The sequence below is a fragment of the Dissoconium aciculare genome (assembly GCF_010015565.1).
Source record: "Dissoconium aciculare CBS 342.82 unplaced genomic scaffold K489scaffold_8, whole genome shotgun sequence".
Classification (NCBI taxonomy): Eukaryota; Fungi; Ascomycota; class Dothideomycetes; order Mycosphaerellales; family Dissoconiaceae; genus Dissoconium; species Dissoconium aciculare.
In genome coordinates, this window is record NW_022984958.1 from 776,339 (window position 1) to 793,207 (window position 16,869).

General features: G+C 53.0%; 6 protein-coding genes and 1 non-coding gene across 7 annotated transcripts; 5 read left to right on the forward strand and 2 right to left on the reverse strand.

The window, feature by feature from the left end:
* The first annotated feature begins 320 nt into the window (after nt 1-320).
* On the forward strand, nt 321-1,216 carry K489DRAFT_252617 (uncharacterized protein). The gene has a single exon (XM_033599972.1). It carries the CDS (start codon nt 414-416, stop codon nt 1,029-1,031), a length of 618 nt encoding a protein of 205 aa, XP_033458677.1. The 5' UTR covers nt 321-413; the 3' UTR covers nt 1,032-1,216.
* A 2,710-nt stretch (nt 1,217-3,926) lies between these two features.
* On the forward strand, nt 3,927-7,157 carry K489DRAFT_371626 (glycoside hydrolase family 16 protein; the record flags this gene model as incomplete). Its single annotated transcript, XM_033603253.1, has 3 exons — nt 3,927-5,751; nt 5,834-6,405; nt 6,468-7,157. The coding sequence occupies 3 exons, from the start codon at nt 3,927-3,929 to the stop codon at nt 7,155-7,157; spliced, it is 3,087 nt and encodes a 1,028-aa protein (XP_033458678.1).
* An 880-nt stretch (nt 7,158-8,037) lies between these two features.
* On the forward strand, nt 8,038-10,265 carry K489DRAFT_381629 (FAD-binding domain-containing protein). Its single transcript, XM_033605172.1, has one exon. The coding sequence runs from the start codon at nt 8,222-8,224 to the stop codon at nt 10,061-10,063; it is 1,842 nt and encodes a 613-aa protein (XP_033458679.1). The 5' UTR covers nt 8,038-8,221; the 3' UTR covers nt 10,064-10,265.
* Nucleotides 10,266-10,477: 212 nt separating this feature from the next.
* On the forward strand, nt 10,478-10,567 carry K489DRAFT_t35. Its single transcript has one exon. It is a non-coding gene; the product is annotated as a tRNA-Gln (tRNA).
* K489DRAFT_381630 (histone acetyltransferase, MYST family) lies at nt 10,562-12,709 on the reverse strand. Its single transcript, XM_033605173.1, has 3 exons — nt 12,523-12,709; nt 12,347-12,435; nt 10,562-12,289 (listed from the first exon to the last, which is right to left on the reverse strand). Exons 2-3 carry the CDS (start codon nt 12,433-12,435, stop codon nt 10,828-10,830), a joined length of 1,551 nt encoding a protein of 516 aa, XP_033458680.1. The 5' UTR covers nt 12,523-12,709; the 3' UTR covers nt 10,562-10,827.
* Nucleotides 12,710-13,185: 476 nt separating this feature from the next.
* Nucleotides 13,186-13,893, forward strand: K489DRAFT_291880 (uncharacterized protein; the record flags this gene model as incomplete). Its single annotated transcript, XM_033600203.1, has 1 exon — nt 13,186-13,893. A coding segment is annotated over one exon (708 nt), but the record flags the coding sequence as incomplete, so codon positions are not given.
* Nucleotides 13,894-14,355: 462 nt separating this feature from the next.
* Nucleotides 14,356-16,239, reverse strand: K489DRAFT_252684 (cyclopropane-fatty-acyl-phospholipid synthase). Its single transcript, XM_033599975.1, has one exon. The coding sequence runs from the start codon at nt 16,104-16,106 to the stop codon at nt 14,676-14,678; it is 1,431 nt and encodes a 476-aa protein (XP_033458682.1). The 5' UTR covers nt 16,107-16,239; the 3' UTR covers nt 14,356-14,675.
* Between the last annotated feature and the right edge of the window lie 630 nt (nt 16,240-16,869).

Sequence of the window (16,869 nt, forward strand, 5' to 3'; positions counted from 1 at the left end):
AAAATCATGAGCTGCAACCTTAAAATTTGTTCACAGCTTGGGTGCAGCAACTGCATACGGAACATCTCTCTCTCCCGCGGGTCTCTTATCTCTACGCGAGCCGTTGGAGACATGCCTCCGAAGACAATCAGCGGCAGTCGGTGACATCTCGGACCCCTATCCCACGCAAGAATCAGATTACAATATTCGTAACTGGAAAAACTGTGGTTTCCGTTCGACACACAATCCGAATGGTATGTTCAAAGATGATAACAGCTATCTACCGTAGGCAGGCAAGCACAGCTCTCGCCCTGCATGGAGCTACAGTGAAAGTAGGGTATGACGCCAAAAACATCCCGAATCGTCTGTCAGCACCCTCGCTCTCTCGAGAATATGCCAAGGCTCCTCGGTACAGGACAGGACCTGCATCGTTTATGAATCTCTTGTGTACTGCCTCGCCTCTATTGCGCCGCACGCGTGCAGCGACAATCCCTCCATTGCCACTACTGCAATGGAGAATAAAGCGAGAGAGGGTGTGCACGACATGCTCTAAGGTGATTGTGGCTTTCCAACTTTCGGCTGCAATGAAGGCTTCGTCGGTCTTTTGCTTGCTCTCGCCGACGAATGGTGATTCTCCTCCCTCGAGACTTTCATCACCTCATCCGATTGCTATGACTCGTGCACAGGCAAAACTCTCTTTCATCACTCTCTGTACGATGCCTGTGTCTAGATGCACGCGTGCCTCCGCGCGCACGGAGGGAGGGGGATCGTCGTGGGCGTCGTCGTCGTCGTCTGACTGCACACGGCTGAACCTGGTGATGATCATGATATCAGGCGTGAAGACAAATCGGGGTCGGCAACACAGCCTCGCTCTTTGCGCGACGCTGGAAAATGCATATCATATCATATCTCTCTTGACGATCGACGATCGACGTCACAGGCCATCACGGGCCCTTTCACAGGGACCCATGCTCCATGTAAATTTGTCCTTTTTCGGGATGAGGGACAGGACGACGACGACCCGACACGTTGAGCGAAGCTGGGGGATGTAACTTACCAAATTGACAGAACCTTGTCCCAAGGTCTTCAGCTGTCAGTGTCGCGCTGTTGTCTCCCTTCTCGAATGCCGTCTAGCCAAGGTTTCGCTCGTCCTGAGGCCATGTCTTCTCTAAATCAAGCCACAATACTCTGTGCCCCACCCTCGGCACCGTGGTCTGGACGGGAGACGAAAACATCGCAATCGCGAGGCATTTGACGCCTATGTGTGCGCGCACCATTCTCTGCTACGGGACAGCATTGATGATGAGAACAGCCTCAATCGAATCCCAACAGACTAAGCTGATAACGTGCTAATTCATTGTTCTCGCCTCGTCCATCTTTTTCCCCGCTCTCGCCGCTGTCACAGAAAAAGTGTGTTTTGGCTATGCACGCGACAGCTTCGCCAGCCCCATCTCCACTTCCGGCACGTTTAGGGCCGTTTTCTTTGGCATGCGTGCAGACGGGCAAGCTATGGACGAATATGGGAGGGAGAAGTCCAGATCGGACGGAAAGCGCCGGCGCACGCGTCTATTCCTCTCCAAAGCATCGACTTCGGCTGACGTGAAATTGCGGAGGTGGAGGTGTGTAGATGAGGGCAGTGGCGGCGCCATCCCGCATGGGAAATGTGTGTATGCAGGTCCCGGGATAAGAAAAAAGGTGGAGGGAAGAAAGTGCCAATGATGGGTGATCAATGACCATCCATAATATTCTGGCGATAATTGAGTAAAGAATGACATTCACGTATCAGGAGATGTTGTTTGCGTGTAATGATGCCGAGACAAATAGCGACATGCAGCCTTTCTCGACAAGCATTTGCAAAACATGTGAGAGGAAAACACGTTCTCGTGGCCCCATCTGCCATTCACCAGACCGGTGCTGCGTTGGCCTTGGACAACTTCCCGCCTTGGCAAATTTGCTTAGTCTCAGGCTCCCAGCTGTGTCGGTGATTTCGAACAAGGGCCTGCCCGTGATCCTCGAGTTGGAGAGATCATCAAGCATGCCCGCGCGCTAAGCAGGGGTCCGCGGCCAGCGTTAAGGCAGGACCGCAGGACGGCGGACGAAAACTTGTATCGACTAGAGTGCGACTGGAAGCCCTTCTAACCGGGGTTGGAGAAGGGAAGGGAGATGAGCGGCGGAAAGAGGAGACATGTGCATGAAAGGGACGTGATCAATGGCATCGGTAAGGCGAGGTGCGTCTCTCGAGGGCGATGGAGGAGGACGAAGGGCAGCATGAGGTGATCGACAGACAACATCTCATGCATCACCGTCACCACGACATGGTTGAGAGAGATGTAGAAAGGTGCGATCGTCTATCATGCCAAGAACCCGTTTTCCATCCTCGCTCCGTTTCGGTCCTTTCTTGTGCAGTGTCGTGGGTTGCCCGTGGGTTGTGTCCGCCTATCTGGCCGGGAAGCAGGATCCTTTGGACGTGGCATTACAGGCTCAGCAACCAATGTGTGGCTCAGTGTGTGATTGAGTGTACTGTTGTAACGGTCTTCGAAGGATCGACATCACCGTGGGTGGCCGACGAGAGAGACAAAGTTTGCGGCAAAAGATTCCCCATCTGGGGAGGCCGACGATCAACTGCAATGCATTTCGCAGGCCCATCCACGCCGATTGTCCAGCACGCATCATCATTATCATCACCACCGGTTTGACGTTCCAGATCGCCATCATCATCCGTTATTATGGCTAGTAAACGATCGGGTGTGTCTGCAATCAACTGTGCCATTGAGATCCCATCCATTGCGCTATCAATCCATCAATCAAGCAGTGTGCTGTGTGTAGAGGGTTCAGCAACGACTGTATCAAAGGTATCATCGTAATGAGCACCGTCTGCTGGAATGATTCGTCTCTCCCACGGGCACACACACGTACCGAGATCATCATAGTCGGCGGCAGAGCGATCGAATGAATCTTGAAATTTGCCTGTCACGGACGCGTAGTCGCTACTGTACTGATCCCGCCGCCGCCCCATTCCTGACGATGAATGGATCCTCCTCCGCGCCCACCACCACCATTCCGATCCATCATTATCATCCACCACCACCACCGGCACCACCACCACCACTACCTCCACCACTGTGACGACTAAAATAAATCTGTCATGTCATGCTGCTGCTGTTGTTGGGGCTTCTCCATTAACGTGCTGTCGTTTCTGCCGTCTATATCATGTTGAGAGTAGTGTGAGAACATTTCTATCCATCGCTCTTATTGATAAATAACATTTGCCCACTACCCATTCACCACCCGTTGCCGACTCTCCTTGGGACCATTGACCGTTTCCAACCAACATCACTACCATTAATACATACAATCATCGACATCATCGACCCTCTCTTTCTTCTCCCTCCTCTCTACAATCCCTCCCACGCACGCTCACGGACCTACCTCCTCACACAACCGTTGCAGCTCCTTCATCACATCGAGGAAAAGTCGACCGTTCGTCTGGTTCCATTCCCCGGATCGATTCTTACCAGCGGTTCCGTCTCTGCTCTCTCTATTCACGCACACCATTACCACTGCTGCGCATTGCCCTACTCAACGTTCCGTGGTTCCTCAATCGCTCTTCTGCATGGGGTCGCCCGAACTTTTATTATCAACTCCATCATCGCTGCTGCTGTGGACTTCACAACTCGTGTGGTCTCCAGTCGACTAAGTTCTCCGCTTCGTTACAGGTGATTCACTTCGTCCTGTATGACAGCACGAGCGAGTCAAAGCCGGAGAGACATTTGATTCTCAAGCCAGAGAAGCGGAGTACGAGGACTTCCGAGACACGAAATTTGTCCGAGAAGCGGTCATTGCGATTTCTTCTTTCCAACCACTTCGCTGGATTGCTCGCATACACGCATTCCTACATTTGATACACCTACAAGTCGCCACGCGCTTTGCTGCGCTTTCTCGACAACATGGTTAGACTTACATCCATCCTGTCGGCCTCTTTGCTGGCCATTGGGCTTGTGAACGCCATTGGGCCAAAAGACAATATCACAGTCGTTTCGCAGAACTGCACATGCGGCTTCAGAGATCCCGATTCCCAAGAAATCTGGACGGACTCTATTATCGTCTACTTCAATGAGACTCTCATTGATCCCGAGATATGGCGCCTTCCACAATATGCTCACATCAAGGAACAAGGCTGGAACACCATTTATCGAGCTGGCGCCGACCCTTCTTTGGCCCTTGCCAACGACACCACCTTCGACATGTATTTGAATCGCAGCGTGAATGCCCTTGAGCTCCAGCTGGCCCCTTCCACTCAGGACCATCTTGTGCTTGGTGCCAACCTTCAGACCTTGCGGAAAGACATTCAGTACGGTGTTTTCGAGACTGCTATGAAGCCGCCGTCTAAACAATCCGCTGGAACTGCTTTATCCATGTTGATGCGATACAACTCCTCTGAAGGATTCAACATCGATTTCATGAACATGGATGATCCCGCCGACGCCCGTATCGCCCACCTGATCAACGGCGAATGGCCTTCCAACGATACCATCACGAATTTCACCACCATTGCGAAAGATGGGAGCGGTCGCAATCCATTCAACACCTTCACGTTTGTGCGAGCCCTTTGGAACCAGACCGCCATGTCGTTCTGGATCAATGACACCCAGACTCGTGCAGTGAACGAAGACATCCGATCGGTGCCGACCGCTGGGCAGTCTTTGGAGTTCCTGACGTGGAGTACTGGCGACGACACTTACATGGAAGGGCCACCGCTCCGTGCCAGCACCTCAAGTCATGTCCTTTTCGTGCGAGCCTTCTTCAACTCATCTGTAATGACTCAAAGCGACCATGACGCTTGGGACAAGACTTGCGCTGGTAACCCGGTGACCCAATGCTCGACAGACGATATCACCCTGCGAAACGCCACCCTGATCAATTCTGCCGCGTCTCTACTGCCATGGGAAGATCTTCCGGAGGATGATCGGATCCACAAGATGGCTGGCATTGTTGCCTCCGTATTCAGCGCCTTCGGCGTTGTCGCTCTGATCAATGCCTTCTTCCGACGTGTGCCCTGGAGCAAGCTCAGCTCGAAGAGCCGAAAAGCCAAGCGTGACAAGAAACTCCGGCGTTCCGTCCGACAGTCATTCCACGCTGGCGACGCCGATCAAAGCATCACTTCATCCGAGGACGCGCCCGAACTCCCCCGTTTCCCAGATGGTTTTACCAGAAGTTCGGGTATCCAGACACCTCTTCCCGTCTACGGCGACCGCTCCGGCACACAGACTCCAGCACCGCCGTACGAAGGCAGCATGCGTGAAGGTCTCTCCCGCACCGCCAGCATTAGCAGCGCATACCGCGCCCTGACCTCGCCAACCCCATACGATGGCATGACGAGTGGCAGAAACAGTGATGAGAAGGATTTCAAGGGATTGGATATCATTGATGAGGCACCGTGGGCCGAGGCGAGAGCGCGCTCAAGCGGCGTCTACTACAAGTCTGACGAGAAGCTTACTCTTGACGAGAAGCTTGCGTTCGACCAGCCGGAGGTTGTCAACACGCCTACCTCACCTGCGATGACGGTGACTGAAAAGGGCAAGCGCGCATCGATTACCGTGCAGCCCGTCGATGAGACGCCCGCAAAGCCTGTTGAAGAAGTGGTCACGGCCGAGTCACTGCCTGCAGTCGTGAAACATGCACACGCGGCGAAGCCGGGACCGACGAAGCGAATCGATTATTTGGCCGGTTTGGTGGCTGTGGCATGTATTGGTGTCACCCTTCACCATTGGTGTAAGTACCGTCTTTGGGCTGTGGCATCTGCTTTCTGAGATTTACCGTAATGCTTGAGAATTTTGCTGACATGAATCTGCAGGTCAAACCTTCTGGCCGTGGATCACCGAGGGCTACGGCAACACCGCACATTACCCTGAGGCCGAGAGATGGCTGTCTATCTTCATCGGTAGCTACGCTTTGACGCAACTCTGGATTGGTCCCTTCTTCTTGACCGCCACTCGTTTCCTTTCAACCAACTTCTTGAAAAATGGCAACCTCGAGGACATTGCCAAGAAGATGCTGCGTCGTGCACCGCGTCTGTTCGTCCCGATCATCATCACCTCGTTATTGCAATTCTTCCTGCTCTCGCTCGATCTGCAGCATTTCCTGCTTTGGAGTCCCTCGATCACTTGGTCTGACTGGCCATATGTCGTCCCTCAGGGCAACTTCGCCCAATGGATGAACAACATGTTCGAGTTAGGCTACCTTTACCCCGGCGCTGTTCCGGAGATCGTTCCTCACTACTGTATCGGTGTCCTGTGGACTGTGCCCGTGCAGCTCCAGATGACTTACGTTGTGCTGATGGCTGCGGTTTTGATCCGCAACGTCAAGACTCCGTGGAAGCGATTCGCTTTCTATGCCGCGATGATCGTTGCCGGCTGGTACGCAAGGGTAAGTTCTCCGACATCTTGTGCTTTGAAACTGTCTACGGACTTGACTGACAACCACAATAGAGCTGGGCCGCGTGCCACTGGGCTGGTCTTATTCTCTCCGATCTGGAAGCCACATACAAGTGGCGGGCATACCTCAAGACTCGCCCCGTCAAGTACTACCTCGTCATCGCGGTGGCTTTCATCGGCGCTGCTGGTACTCCTCTGTCTGCAGTCTTCAACCAAACCTGGTCATTCCCCACTTTCGAGAACAGTTTGCACCCAGACATCGAGAGCGGCAAGTCCATCGCGCAGATCGCCCCAGAGTACCCCGATTACTTTGAGCCGACCCTCACCATCATCACCTTCTCCATTGGCCTGCAGATTCTCGTCGAGCTTTCCACCTGGGTGCAAGCCTTCCTCTCGACTCCGCTTGTGCTCTGGCTACACCCTCACATCATGACCATCTACCTTACCCACGGTTTCGTCATGTGGACGTGGGGCGCTTTCATCGCCGTCAAAATGAACGACGCGGGCGCACCCTACTGGGCGAATATCATCGTCAACCTTGTTACCACGTACGCGATGATTTTCCTTCTCGCCAGCGTGCTCACGCCTCTCATGGAGGTGCCTACACAAGGTGCCCTCCGCATGATCGACCGCTGGACTATGAAAGAGCCCATGCCGAAGCGACCCATGACTGCGCCTTTCTCCAAGGCGCTGGTCCTCGAGCGACAAGAGGAGCAGTCACCAGAAGAGACACGGGAAGTATGAACCGTCGTCTGTTGACCGTCCCTTTTCGTTTCTCTCACTTTTATGAATAACATATCGAGCGATTTTCTGAGCATTTCTTCTTATCGACCTGTCTCGTCATTGTCGACTTATCTGCATCGTCTCAATTTTACTACTCTTTTACATCTATCACTTCACGCAATGATTGCATCGGATCCGCTTGACTCGCGCCACTGGATCACAACAAGGCCGCGAATCTCTCACGAGCCCGTCCCTACTTCTCGGACTCATCCTTTCTCTTCCGTCAGCTGCTATGGTGTCTCGTTATTCACGAGTGTCTCCCGTCATTTCTCCTTTTATGCACAACATTGTGTACACACGCCGCTGCAGGACGTCGGACAACGCATTCGATCGCAGTCGGTTGCGAGTAAGAGACGAAATTTGTTGTCTCTAAACGAGGAGAAGATAGACGAAGACACAACAAGATCGATACTCCTAAAACTGTCCCGTCACGCCTTACACCCCTCTCCGAAACATACATGGCACAAATGCTGCTGTTCTGATCAAGGTTAGGAGAAATAGATCCCTTACCCCATTATTACCTCTCCCCAAAAGATAGAGAAGACGCCTTTTTCCATCTCTGAGAAGTTGGTGATCGTCATAATTAGAGCCTGTCAACGCTGTGTCATTATTTCATTCAAATTTACACATCATGTCATTGTTTGCTGTAATAAATCCTTAGGAGTTGTGTTCTGTAAACTTGACGAATGACTTGAAGCATTCTCGCAGCTCGTATCAAACCACTCTTGAAATCGACGCGACACATGCAGCTTGCAGCTCCGCGCGACGGCGGTCTGATTACAGATGCCGAAGCTCAATATTCCGAGCAGCAAGCACGGACTACCTCATAAATTTTGGCGATCGGCGAAATATCGAAGGGTCCTGAGTACAACGGAGAGTTGGAATTGTTAATCCCTTCATCTCACAGACAGCATTGGAACATTGATTATTTGCGTCCTGTACAGTTTCTTTCCAGTCGTCGGTTCTTTCTTCCTTTCCGAACTATTCTTTCGTTCAAGAGCGGGCGACGACTGGTCCCAGCAGAGATGGCGCTGGCGAGGCGGAATGTTCATCTCGTTGAGCGCATACATGGCGTGGCGGCATACGACTGCCGGCCAATAACACTTCCTACTATTCGATGCGCACGATCAACACAAACACATGATCTTGCAAATCGAAGAAACTATTACAGTGTGATATCAACGCCTGCGTACACACCACAATGCGCTTCACAGTTCCGACGCCAACATTCCTTTCGCCACAGCACCTCCACCAACATCCCGATTCGTAACAGAAGGCCGGCAGGATCGTCAAGATTATACCATCATGGTGGAGGGACTGCCAAGACGACCCTAGATCAACATCATCGCGAAGTCGATCGTGTGGCGGAGAGCGTCAAGGGATTCTACGATCGCGGCGAGAAGTTCCGCATTTTCCATGGCTCGACCAATTCAACGAGGAAATCTGCTATGGGTCGGGACCCCAACAAGGTTGTGGATACCAGCCGACTGAATCATGTTGTGCTCGTGGACACCAACACGCAGTCCGCCCTGGTCGAGCCGAATGTGCCAATGGATCGATTGGTGGAAGAGACGCTGAAGTATGGTCTGGTGCCGCCAGTGGTCATGGAGTTCCCCGGGATCACAGTCGGTGGAGGATATTCAGGGACATCAGGAGAGAGTAGTTCGTTTAAGCATGGATTCTTCGATCGGACATTGAAGCAGGTGGAGATTGTACTCGCGAATGGTGAGGTGACGACGGCCTCGGAGTCGGTCAATGCGGATCTCTTCCACGGTGCGGCGGGCGCCGTGGGCACGCTGGGAGTGACGACGATGGTGGAAATTCAGCTGCGCAAGGCGACGAAATTCGTCGAGACGACATATCATCCCGTGAAGAGCATGCAGGAAGCGGTCACGATGCTACAGGATTTCACCTCGCGCCCAGAAGACTTCGACTACATCGATGGCATCATGTACTCCCAAACCAGCGGTGCCATCGTCACTGGACGCATGACCGACACCCCTAAACATGGCCTCAACATCCAACGATTCAGTGACGCCAAAGATCCCTGGTTCTACCTCTACGTCAAAGACCGTATATCCAAAGCCACGGGCCCTGTTACCGACGCGATCCCACTCCCCGACTACCTCTTCCGCTACGACCGCGGCGGCTTCTGGGTCGGTACCGCACCTTTCGACTACTTCCCTGCCGTACCTTTCAACGACTTCACGCGATGGTGGCTTGACGACTTCCTACACACCCGCATGCTCTATAAAGCGCTGCACGCGAGCGGGAAATCTGAACAGATGATCATCCAAGACCTAGCACTGCCCTACGAGACCTCGATTCAGTTTGTCGAGCGCATGGATGAAATGCTGGGCATCTGGCCGCTCTGGCTCTGTCCGCTCAAACAGAGCCCGTACAAAACCATGCACCCACACTACCCTGGCGTCGAAGCCGACGGCATCACGCCGAAGCCCATGCTGAACATCGGCCTGTGGGGCCGAGCGCCGGCGAACAATCAATTTCCGGGAGGATTCGTCGGCGCAAACCGCGCGGTCGAGAGCGTGCTACAGGAACTGCAGGGGATGAAATGGTTATACGCACAGACATATTTCAGCGAGGCGGATTTCTGGCGGGATTTCGACAAGACTTGGTACGATTCCTTGCGGGAGAAATATCACGCGACCTCTCTGCCGACCGTGTACGAAAAGGTTCGTGTGGATGTCGAGGCGGAGCACCGAGCGAAGGAGAGCGCGCCGTTGTCGAAACGTCTATTGGATTCGTGGCCCTGGAGTGGACTGAATGGTCTTAAGAGGGCGATTGAGAGTCGGGATTACGTGCAGGCGAGGGATCCGGCGTGGAAGCACTGGGTGCCGAAGGCATGAAGGGTCCCTCTCTCATACGTCTTCTTTTAGGAGTATCACAAAGAAGGGCGGTCTGGCGGTTTGTGACGCCTTGACCTCGCGAAAATTTCTCTTCGCAAAGAAGAACCTTGTACACTTGTATCAATAAATTATAGATCTGCATCGATTCGCTGGTCGTCGAAAATCTGCCTTAAGAGAAGGCCCTGAGTGGACAAACCTTCCTGAAGTTACCTGTCCAGGTGTATATGTTTTTGTGACATGGCAAATCGTTGTTTCGAAGCATACCTGACCTTCATATTATGTCTTCAAGAGGGTCATCGGTAGAAACCTTGACGAGGCGGGTGTCATGATCTTAACATTTTTGATAAGCAATATATATCCAAAAACTCGGCGAGGCCTCCACATCTGAGTAAATGTCGCTGAAGCGCAGCTTCGGGTTTTATAGTGTAGTGGTGATCACTCCGGATTTTGAGGCCTCGTGCACAAAATCTTCCGGCAACCCCGGTTCGAACCCGGGTAAGACCTCAGATTTCATTTTGCATTTTTGGCGGAATTGCCCCTTTACCAAACAATACCGCAGAACATAATCATGTCCACCCCCCCTTTTTGCTCACACGACGGAAGCCTTGAGAGGAGTACCTCTACCCGCAGGCACACAAAAGGAGCCAGCAATACAGTGCAAGATGGACAGAGGGAAGGCTCGAGTCATAAACACGCAATCATATCTTTGGGTATCTTCAACTGCTTCTGATGAAATGCCATTGCACCTTCGCGCCTAGAGGCATCTACCAGTTCCATGTTCTCGCGCTCGCTGCAAATACAGGCGGCTTCCAAAGCAATTTCTCCGGCTCGATGACCCGCTTGCCCTTGACCTTCTCCTTCTCTTTGCGTTGCTCTCGCTGCAACACGACCGCATCTGTCAGGACGATGACATGGTTTTTGTTATAGTAGCGCAACATGTTGAGGTTCTGCAAGGTATGCAACACATCATTGGTCGTCATGGCCAAGGTCTGCGCGAGATCTTCGACGGAGATTCCTGCGCTGGAGCCCGGGTTCTCAGCTTCGCGTTCGAGTAAGAGGTCGACGATTACTTCCTGCCAGTAGGCTCGGTAGCCGAGAAGACCAAGATCCGAAAGCGGCTTCTCAGGCGATCCGAGCTTGCCTTCAATTTTGCTGAGTTCGTAAGAAAACTGAATGAGCAGGCCGCCGTAGCCTTTTCGCTGGTATTGTGGTAAGGTGAGGATACAGGCGACGTTGAAGCCTTCAGCGCATTCTTTCTCTTTTGAGAAATATCCGACGAGATGGTGGCCGTGTTCCGTTCGCGCGGTCATGCAGTAGAATAAGAAAGGGTCCACGTCATAGTAGAGAGTTTTGTGGTCGAGAAAGAGCTTCGAGAGGAGACAGAGATTGCGACACCAGGTCCTTTGCCTCCGACCGTCGATCTCGAAGAATGAAACGTTTGAGTCGCGGTAGATCTCGTTGCCAGGTGGATGAGTCAAGGTGCACTTCTTCCTATGCCGTCCGAACTGCAACTTATCGCCAAAGTAACCCAAGCAAAACTCACAGATGTAAACAACGTCACAATCTGTGAATTCAGCCGGATAGGGGGAAAAATACCAAGGCTCGATTTCGTAAGGGCCCATCTGAATTGTCTCCAGATTCCGCACTCGTGAGATTTCTGTCTGATTTTGTGTCATACTACCACCAGTACGAAGCTTCTCGATTTCCTCCTCGCGAGAATATGGCTCGTGATCAGGGGCAGCTTTGGCTTTGATCGCAGCCTCTTGCATATCAACGAGGTCGATGGCGGATTCATCTTCAGGCTGTTCTATGAGCTCACTTTCCTCAGTCGCGAGGACGGCGACTGTCGGGTCACGATTCTCCTTGCCACCGGTAATGGATACTGTCGGCGTTGGTTTTGAATCTGGCGTCGAGACCACTTCATCTGTGGTTGTGCCGCTTCTTGATCGCTTTTTATTGTTGGTTTGCCCCTTTGAATTGCTTTTCGACTGCTGGTTTTTGGATTGCTGTGTCTTTTGTTTGTTCTTTGTATCTGGCTTCTCGGGTATTGGCCATTCCACTTCTTGTGTGAGATCAAGTCGTTCGGCCGCAACCCATTCGTCCAGTCGTTTGTTGAATTCTTCGTAATGAACATAAAATGTAGGCCTGCCTCTGCGAGTCTGCATTGACAAGATTTCGGCTTTCCGTTTTTCGCCATCTTTCTCGACCATGGCCTTGGTTCCAATTCTGCAATCATATTGTGAGCACCGATCGAGCGTTGCGTAGCGCGACTTGCGAACATACCTGAGCGTGGCAAGCGTCGCAATGCCTCTCTCGGGCTTGATGTCGCCGCTACCATGGCCGCCATCCTTGTGTTCGTTTCGTGGAGCCATTGCGAAACTTAAAAAGAAAAAATATTAATGAAAATCGATAAAGGGCTGATGTGGTTGATGAAATACAAATCCGTCTCGTTCCACGCCGTGGTTGTAAAGATGCGGAGCGAACCTGGGGCGATCGCGGTTTAACAGGCAGGTTAGAGGAATCACCTGATGACTCTCAGCCTGATAAAGGAGTTCTCGGATATGTTATTTTGTAATCAATTTTTTTGCGCGCTTCTCGATTTGTATTTACAGCAGATCAATTCGGCACCCGCGCATAACGAAAGAACTTTGTTTCAAGAAATGGTTGAAATCATGCTGTCCGAACGTCACTGCACCGCGAAATCTCATGAGTCTGCGCGCAGACCCTAGAAAGTCTGCCGAAAATTGTAGTACAGTAGCCTGTGAGCGAGAATTTCCAGAATTTCAAAAAACCCCAGCCATGGTCGAGTTGTACGCTCCCGAAACATTCGAACACAGGTGCAGCATGCGATAAGCACCGAAACTGAGTACGACATGGCCATGCCAGATCGCGAGTCCGTCTCGAGCAATTGGAAGATTCTGCAACGAAGATTGCAAGCTGAGCGGCCAGCCAAGCAGGAATCGAACGGCAGCAAACTCGCCGGAGTAAAACGAAAAAGAGCACCCGTGGTCAAGGTGGCCTCGAAAAGCAGAGTGACCGGTCCCAACAGTGAGGCTATCGTACCGCGCAGGAACCCGGTCAAGAGGCAACGAACGGCAATGGGTGGATATCTTTCTACCGGCACACCGACGGATCGTCGGACCAGCAGCACAACTGCATCGAGTCTGATTCGCGACCACGATATCTCGCCAGCAGATCTCGTTGCCGCTTATGGCACAACGCAACATCGGAGCGGCGCATCACTGGCCCAGCGAGATGCCTCATCCGCGGCGGATAATATCAATGCTGGCCTCCACCCATCCCACAAAGTCGGCAAATACATCGCGATAGATTGTGAAATGGTCGGCACAGGCGCTGCGCCCGACTACTCCGACAGTCTGCTCGCACGGGTCTCTGTCGTAAACTTCCACGGCGAACAGCTCTACGACTCATATGTCCAGCCACCACCAGGAGTCATCGTAGGTGACTACCGGACGACCTGGAGCGGAATCAAACCCGAGCACCTAAACCCCGATATCGCGCGACCCTTCACAGAAGTCCAAAAGGACGTATCCTCGCTACTCACGGGACGCATTCTTGTCGGTCACGCCATCCGCAACGATCTCAGCGTCCTGATGCTCTCGCATCCCAAACGGGACGTGCGTGACACAGCGCGCCACGCAGCCTTCCGGATCGCGAGCAAAGGCAAAGCGCCCGCACTGCGCAACTTGGCCAAGGAGGAGCTCGGATGGACGATCCAGACTGGCGAGCATTCGTCATTGGAGGATGCACGAGCGACGATGATGTTATTTCGGAAAGAGAAGAAGGTGTTTGAAGAGGAGAATCGGAAAAAATTCGGACAGGCGAGGGCTGGAGGAGCTGGGAAGGGCAGGGTACCGCAGACAAGGAGGGAAGACACACCGGCTAGCACTGTTGACGATGAGGAGGAAGAGGACGATAATGCTGGTGACGAGGAGGATAGGAGGTATGTAGAGGGAGCCTTGACTGGCGAGGAAGATGACTACGGGTTGTCGAAGGCTAAGCCCACGGCGAGTAACGGCAAGAAGCGTAAAAAGAAGAAGCGCACGAAGCGCAAATAGAAGTCGAAGTTCTCTTCGCGGCAGAGCGAGCAATGGCGAATTATTGTGGATGAATCGATGATCACACAGGGGTTTTGTTGACACGAGATTATCAGCTCACACTGCTATCTATATCGACGAGAGTCGTCCACATATGAGGACCAAATTTTCGCTAAAGCGCTGCATAAAAGCAAATGTCTCGTCCTTGCACCACTGAAATGGTGACCTGCATCGTCGTACACCTCCGTACGACTCCACTGCGCACGTCTAGATTGGGGCACAACCCAGGAATCGCGATCCGAAGCCTGTGTCTGCTGCGGCCCGTACTCATGACTTGACTGACAGGGGATCGTCTTGTTGCACACACAGGCTCGTTCTTCTGGTTTGTCTGGCCGCGCGGCATGCTCCCTCCCGGTTTCTCGGGCCACCTGCACATGGCTATCCTGAACGAAACCTGAGCGATCCCAAGCGATCCGCCGTAGCTCTTCTATCGATATCATGATCCAATTCTCGCTGGATCTCTCTCTCTTGCGATATACTTCATTTTGCTCTTTCTATAGCGGCACCTCATCCATCATGTCAATACCACCCTCACGGCCAACTGTGATGATGACGTCGCCCAAAGTCTTGGTCGCAAAGCCAGCCTCGCAGTAAGCAAAGTAATACTCCCACTTGCGGCGGAACAGCTCCACGTCCTCCTCCTTCATGCCGCCCTGGCGACCCTTGACATGGCTGCCACCGTGCTCGGCCAGGAGCGCAGGTCGGATCTTGGAGGCAAACTCGCGCATGAAGTTGATGCGCCACAGGCGCAGCGTCTTGGCGTAGTGAGGACCAATGTTCTCGACGCTCTCTGGGATCAGCTGGGGCGTGATGCCGCGCTTGGTCTGTGAGGAGCCGGCGCGGATGCTGTCGAGGAGCTGCGTGATGGTCGGCAAGTGACCGCCGGGGAAGATGTAGCGGCGGATGAAGTCGTCGGAGCTGGCGTAGACGGCGTAGCGCGATTCGGGCATGGTGATGCACTGGAAAACCGCGATACCGCTGGTCGGGTCGAGGAGCTGATCAACGCAGCGGAAGTAGGTCTCGAGGAATTCGGCGCCCACAGCTTCGAGCATTTCGATCGAAATGATCTTGTTGTAACGCTTGCCGTTTGCAGGCTGGTGGCTGCGGTAATCGCAGAGGAGGACAGTGATGCGATCGCTGAGGCCGGCTGCAGCGATTCTCTCGTCGGCGAGAGCTTTTTGCTCCGCGCTCAGGGTGAGACTGGTAACTCGGCAGCCCGAGCGCTGCACTGCACGCATAGCGAGGGAGCCCCAACCAGTGCCGATTTCGAGCACGTGGTCCGTCGATTTGAGGCGCGCATTGTCGATGAAGCGATCAAGCTTGCGATGTTGCGCGGATTCAAGCGACTCGTTCTTGCTCTTAGGGTCGGTTTTGGGGAGCCAGATGGGACAGCTATAGGTCATGTCGGGGCTGAGGAATGCGGCGAACATGTCATTGCTGATGTCATAGTGGGCGGAAATGTGAAGACGCGCATTGGTGAGAGTGTTGGTTTTGCGCACCAGAGAGGTGATCTGGCCAAGCACCTGTGAAGACAGAGTGACACCATTGGCGAGGTAGGCACGGTTGTGGATGAATAGCTTGAAAAAGCTCGTCAAGTCAGAACAGCTCACTTCTCCCAGCATATATGCCTCGGCGAATCCCATGTCCGCAAAGAGGACCATGCGAATCCAAAAGAGGTCATTGTGGACTCGGAGCTCCGCGTGTGGAACCGAGTAGACCGATTTCTCATCTTCCGACTCGGCCTGCGATCGCCGTGAGCTGCCACAGATGGTGATACTGCCATCGGTGTCGGTGATCTGAAGCGACCCCAATTGGATGTTCTTGAGCAGAGCAAGAATGGCGCCGCGCGACACGGAGAGGACAGGCGGCCAGGCAAGTGAGCCAGCGTAATTCGCCAGATCGTATGCTCGTGAAGTGATAGTCATGGCGCCGGTCAACAATGAGACAGATTTCTACACCGAGGCAGGAGCGAGGCGACTAAGAATATATAACGTATGAGGATGGCGATTGAAGTCTAGCGACTTGCCGGCAGTCGCGGGTTCCGAGCGCCAATGGGTCGATTGGGTTGAGAAAAACGAGATGGTGGATTTGCGATTGGCGCAAGTGTGTGATGATGATCAACGACGCGACTGCAGTAATGCTTCAACGCAGCAAAACAACGACAGGAACAAAGACAACAACGGCAGCGATGTCAGCGGTGAGAGGGAGTGAAGAAGATCACAGAAGTGTGAAGGACATGGAGGGCGATTCTATTTCTTTTTCCCTCCAGAAGCTCCTCTGCCGGGTGCAGTATCCATCTCGATATGCCGCACATGAGAGAGCAATGCGGAATAAACATTGCACCGCACACCGCCGCCGCTAATGCAACCAGTATCTCAGCAGCTGTGTAGTCGATAAGGAAGCCACGGAAGCACCACCACCACCACCACCACCAGCGCTGGAGATTTAGTAGTGTACAGACACAGGAGTAAGTGGAGGTGGTTGGATGACGCATTCGGGCGAGACTCGTCTCATCTCAACTCATCTCGTCTTCGTTGACATCGTACTTGACATGGGAGATCCAGCTCACAAACGGGATGAATCTCACAGCGGCACTGGAGCTGCTGAATCGTTTGCTACCCTTGATCGCGCTCGCCTGTTCTTCTGATCTCATCACTTCTCATCGTCCAGAACGCACTAGCGCACAAA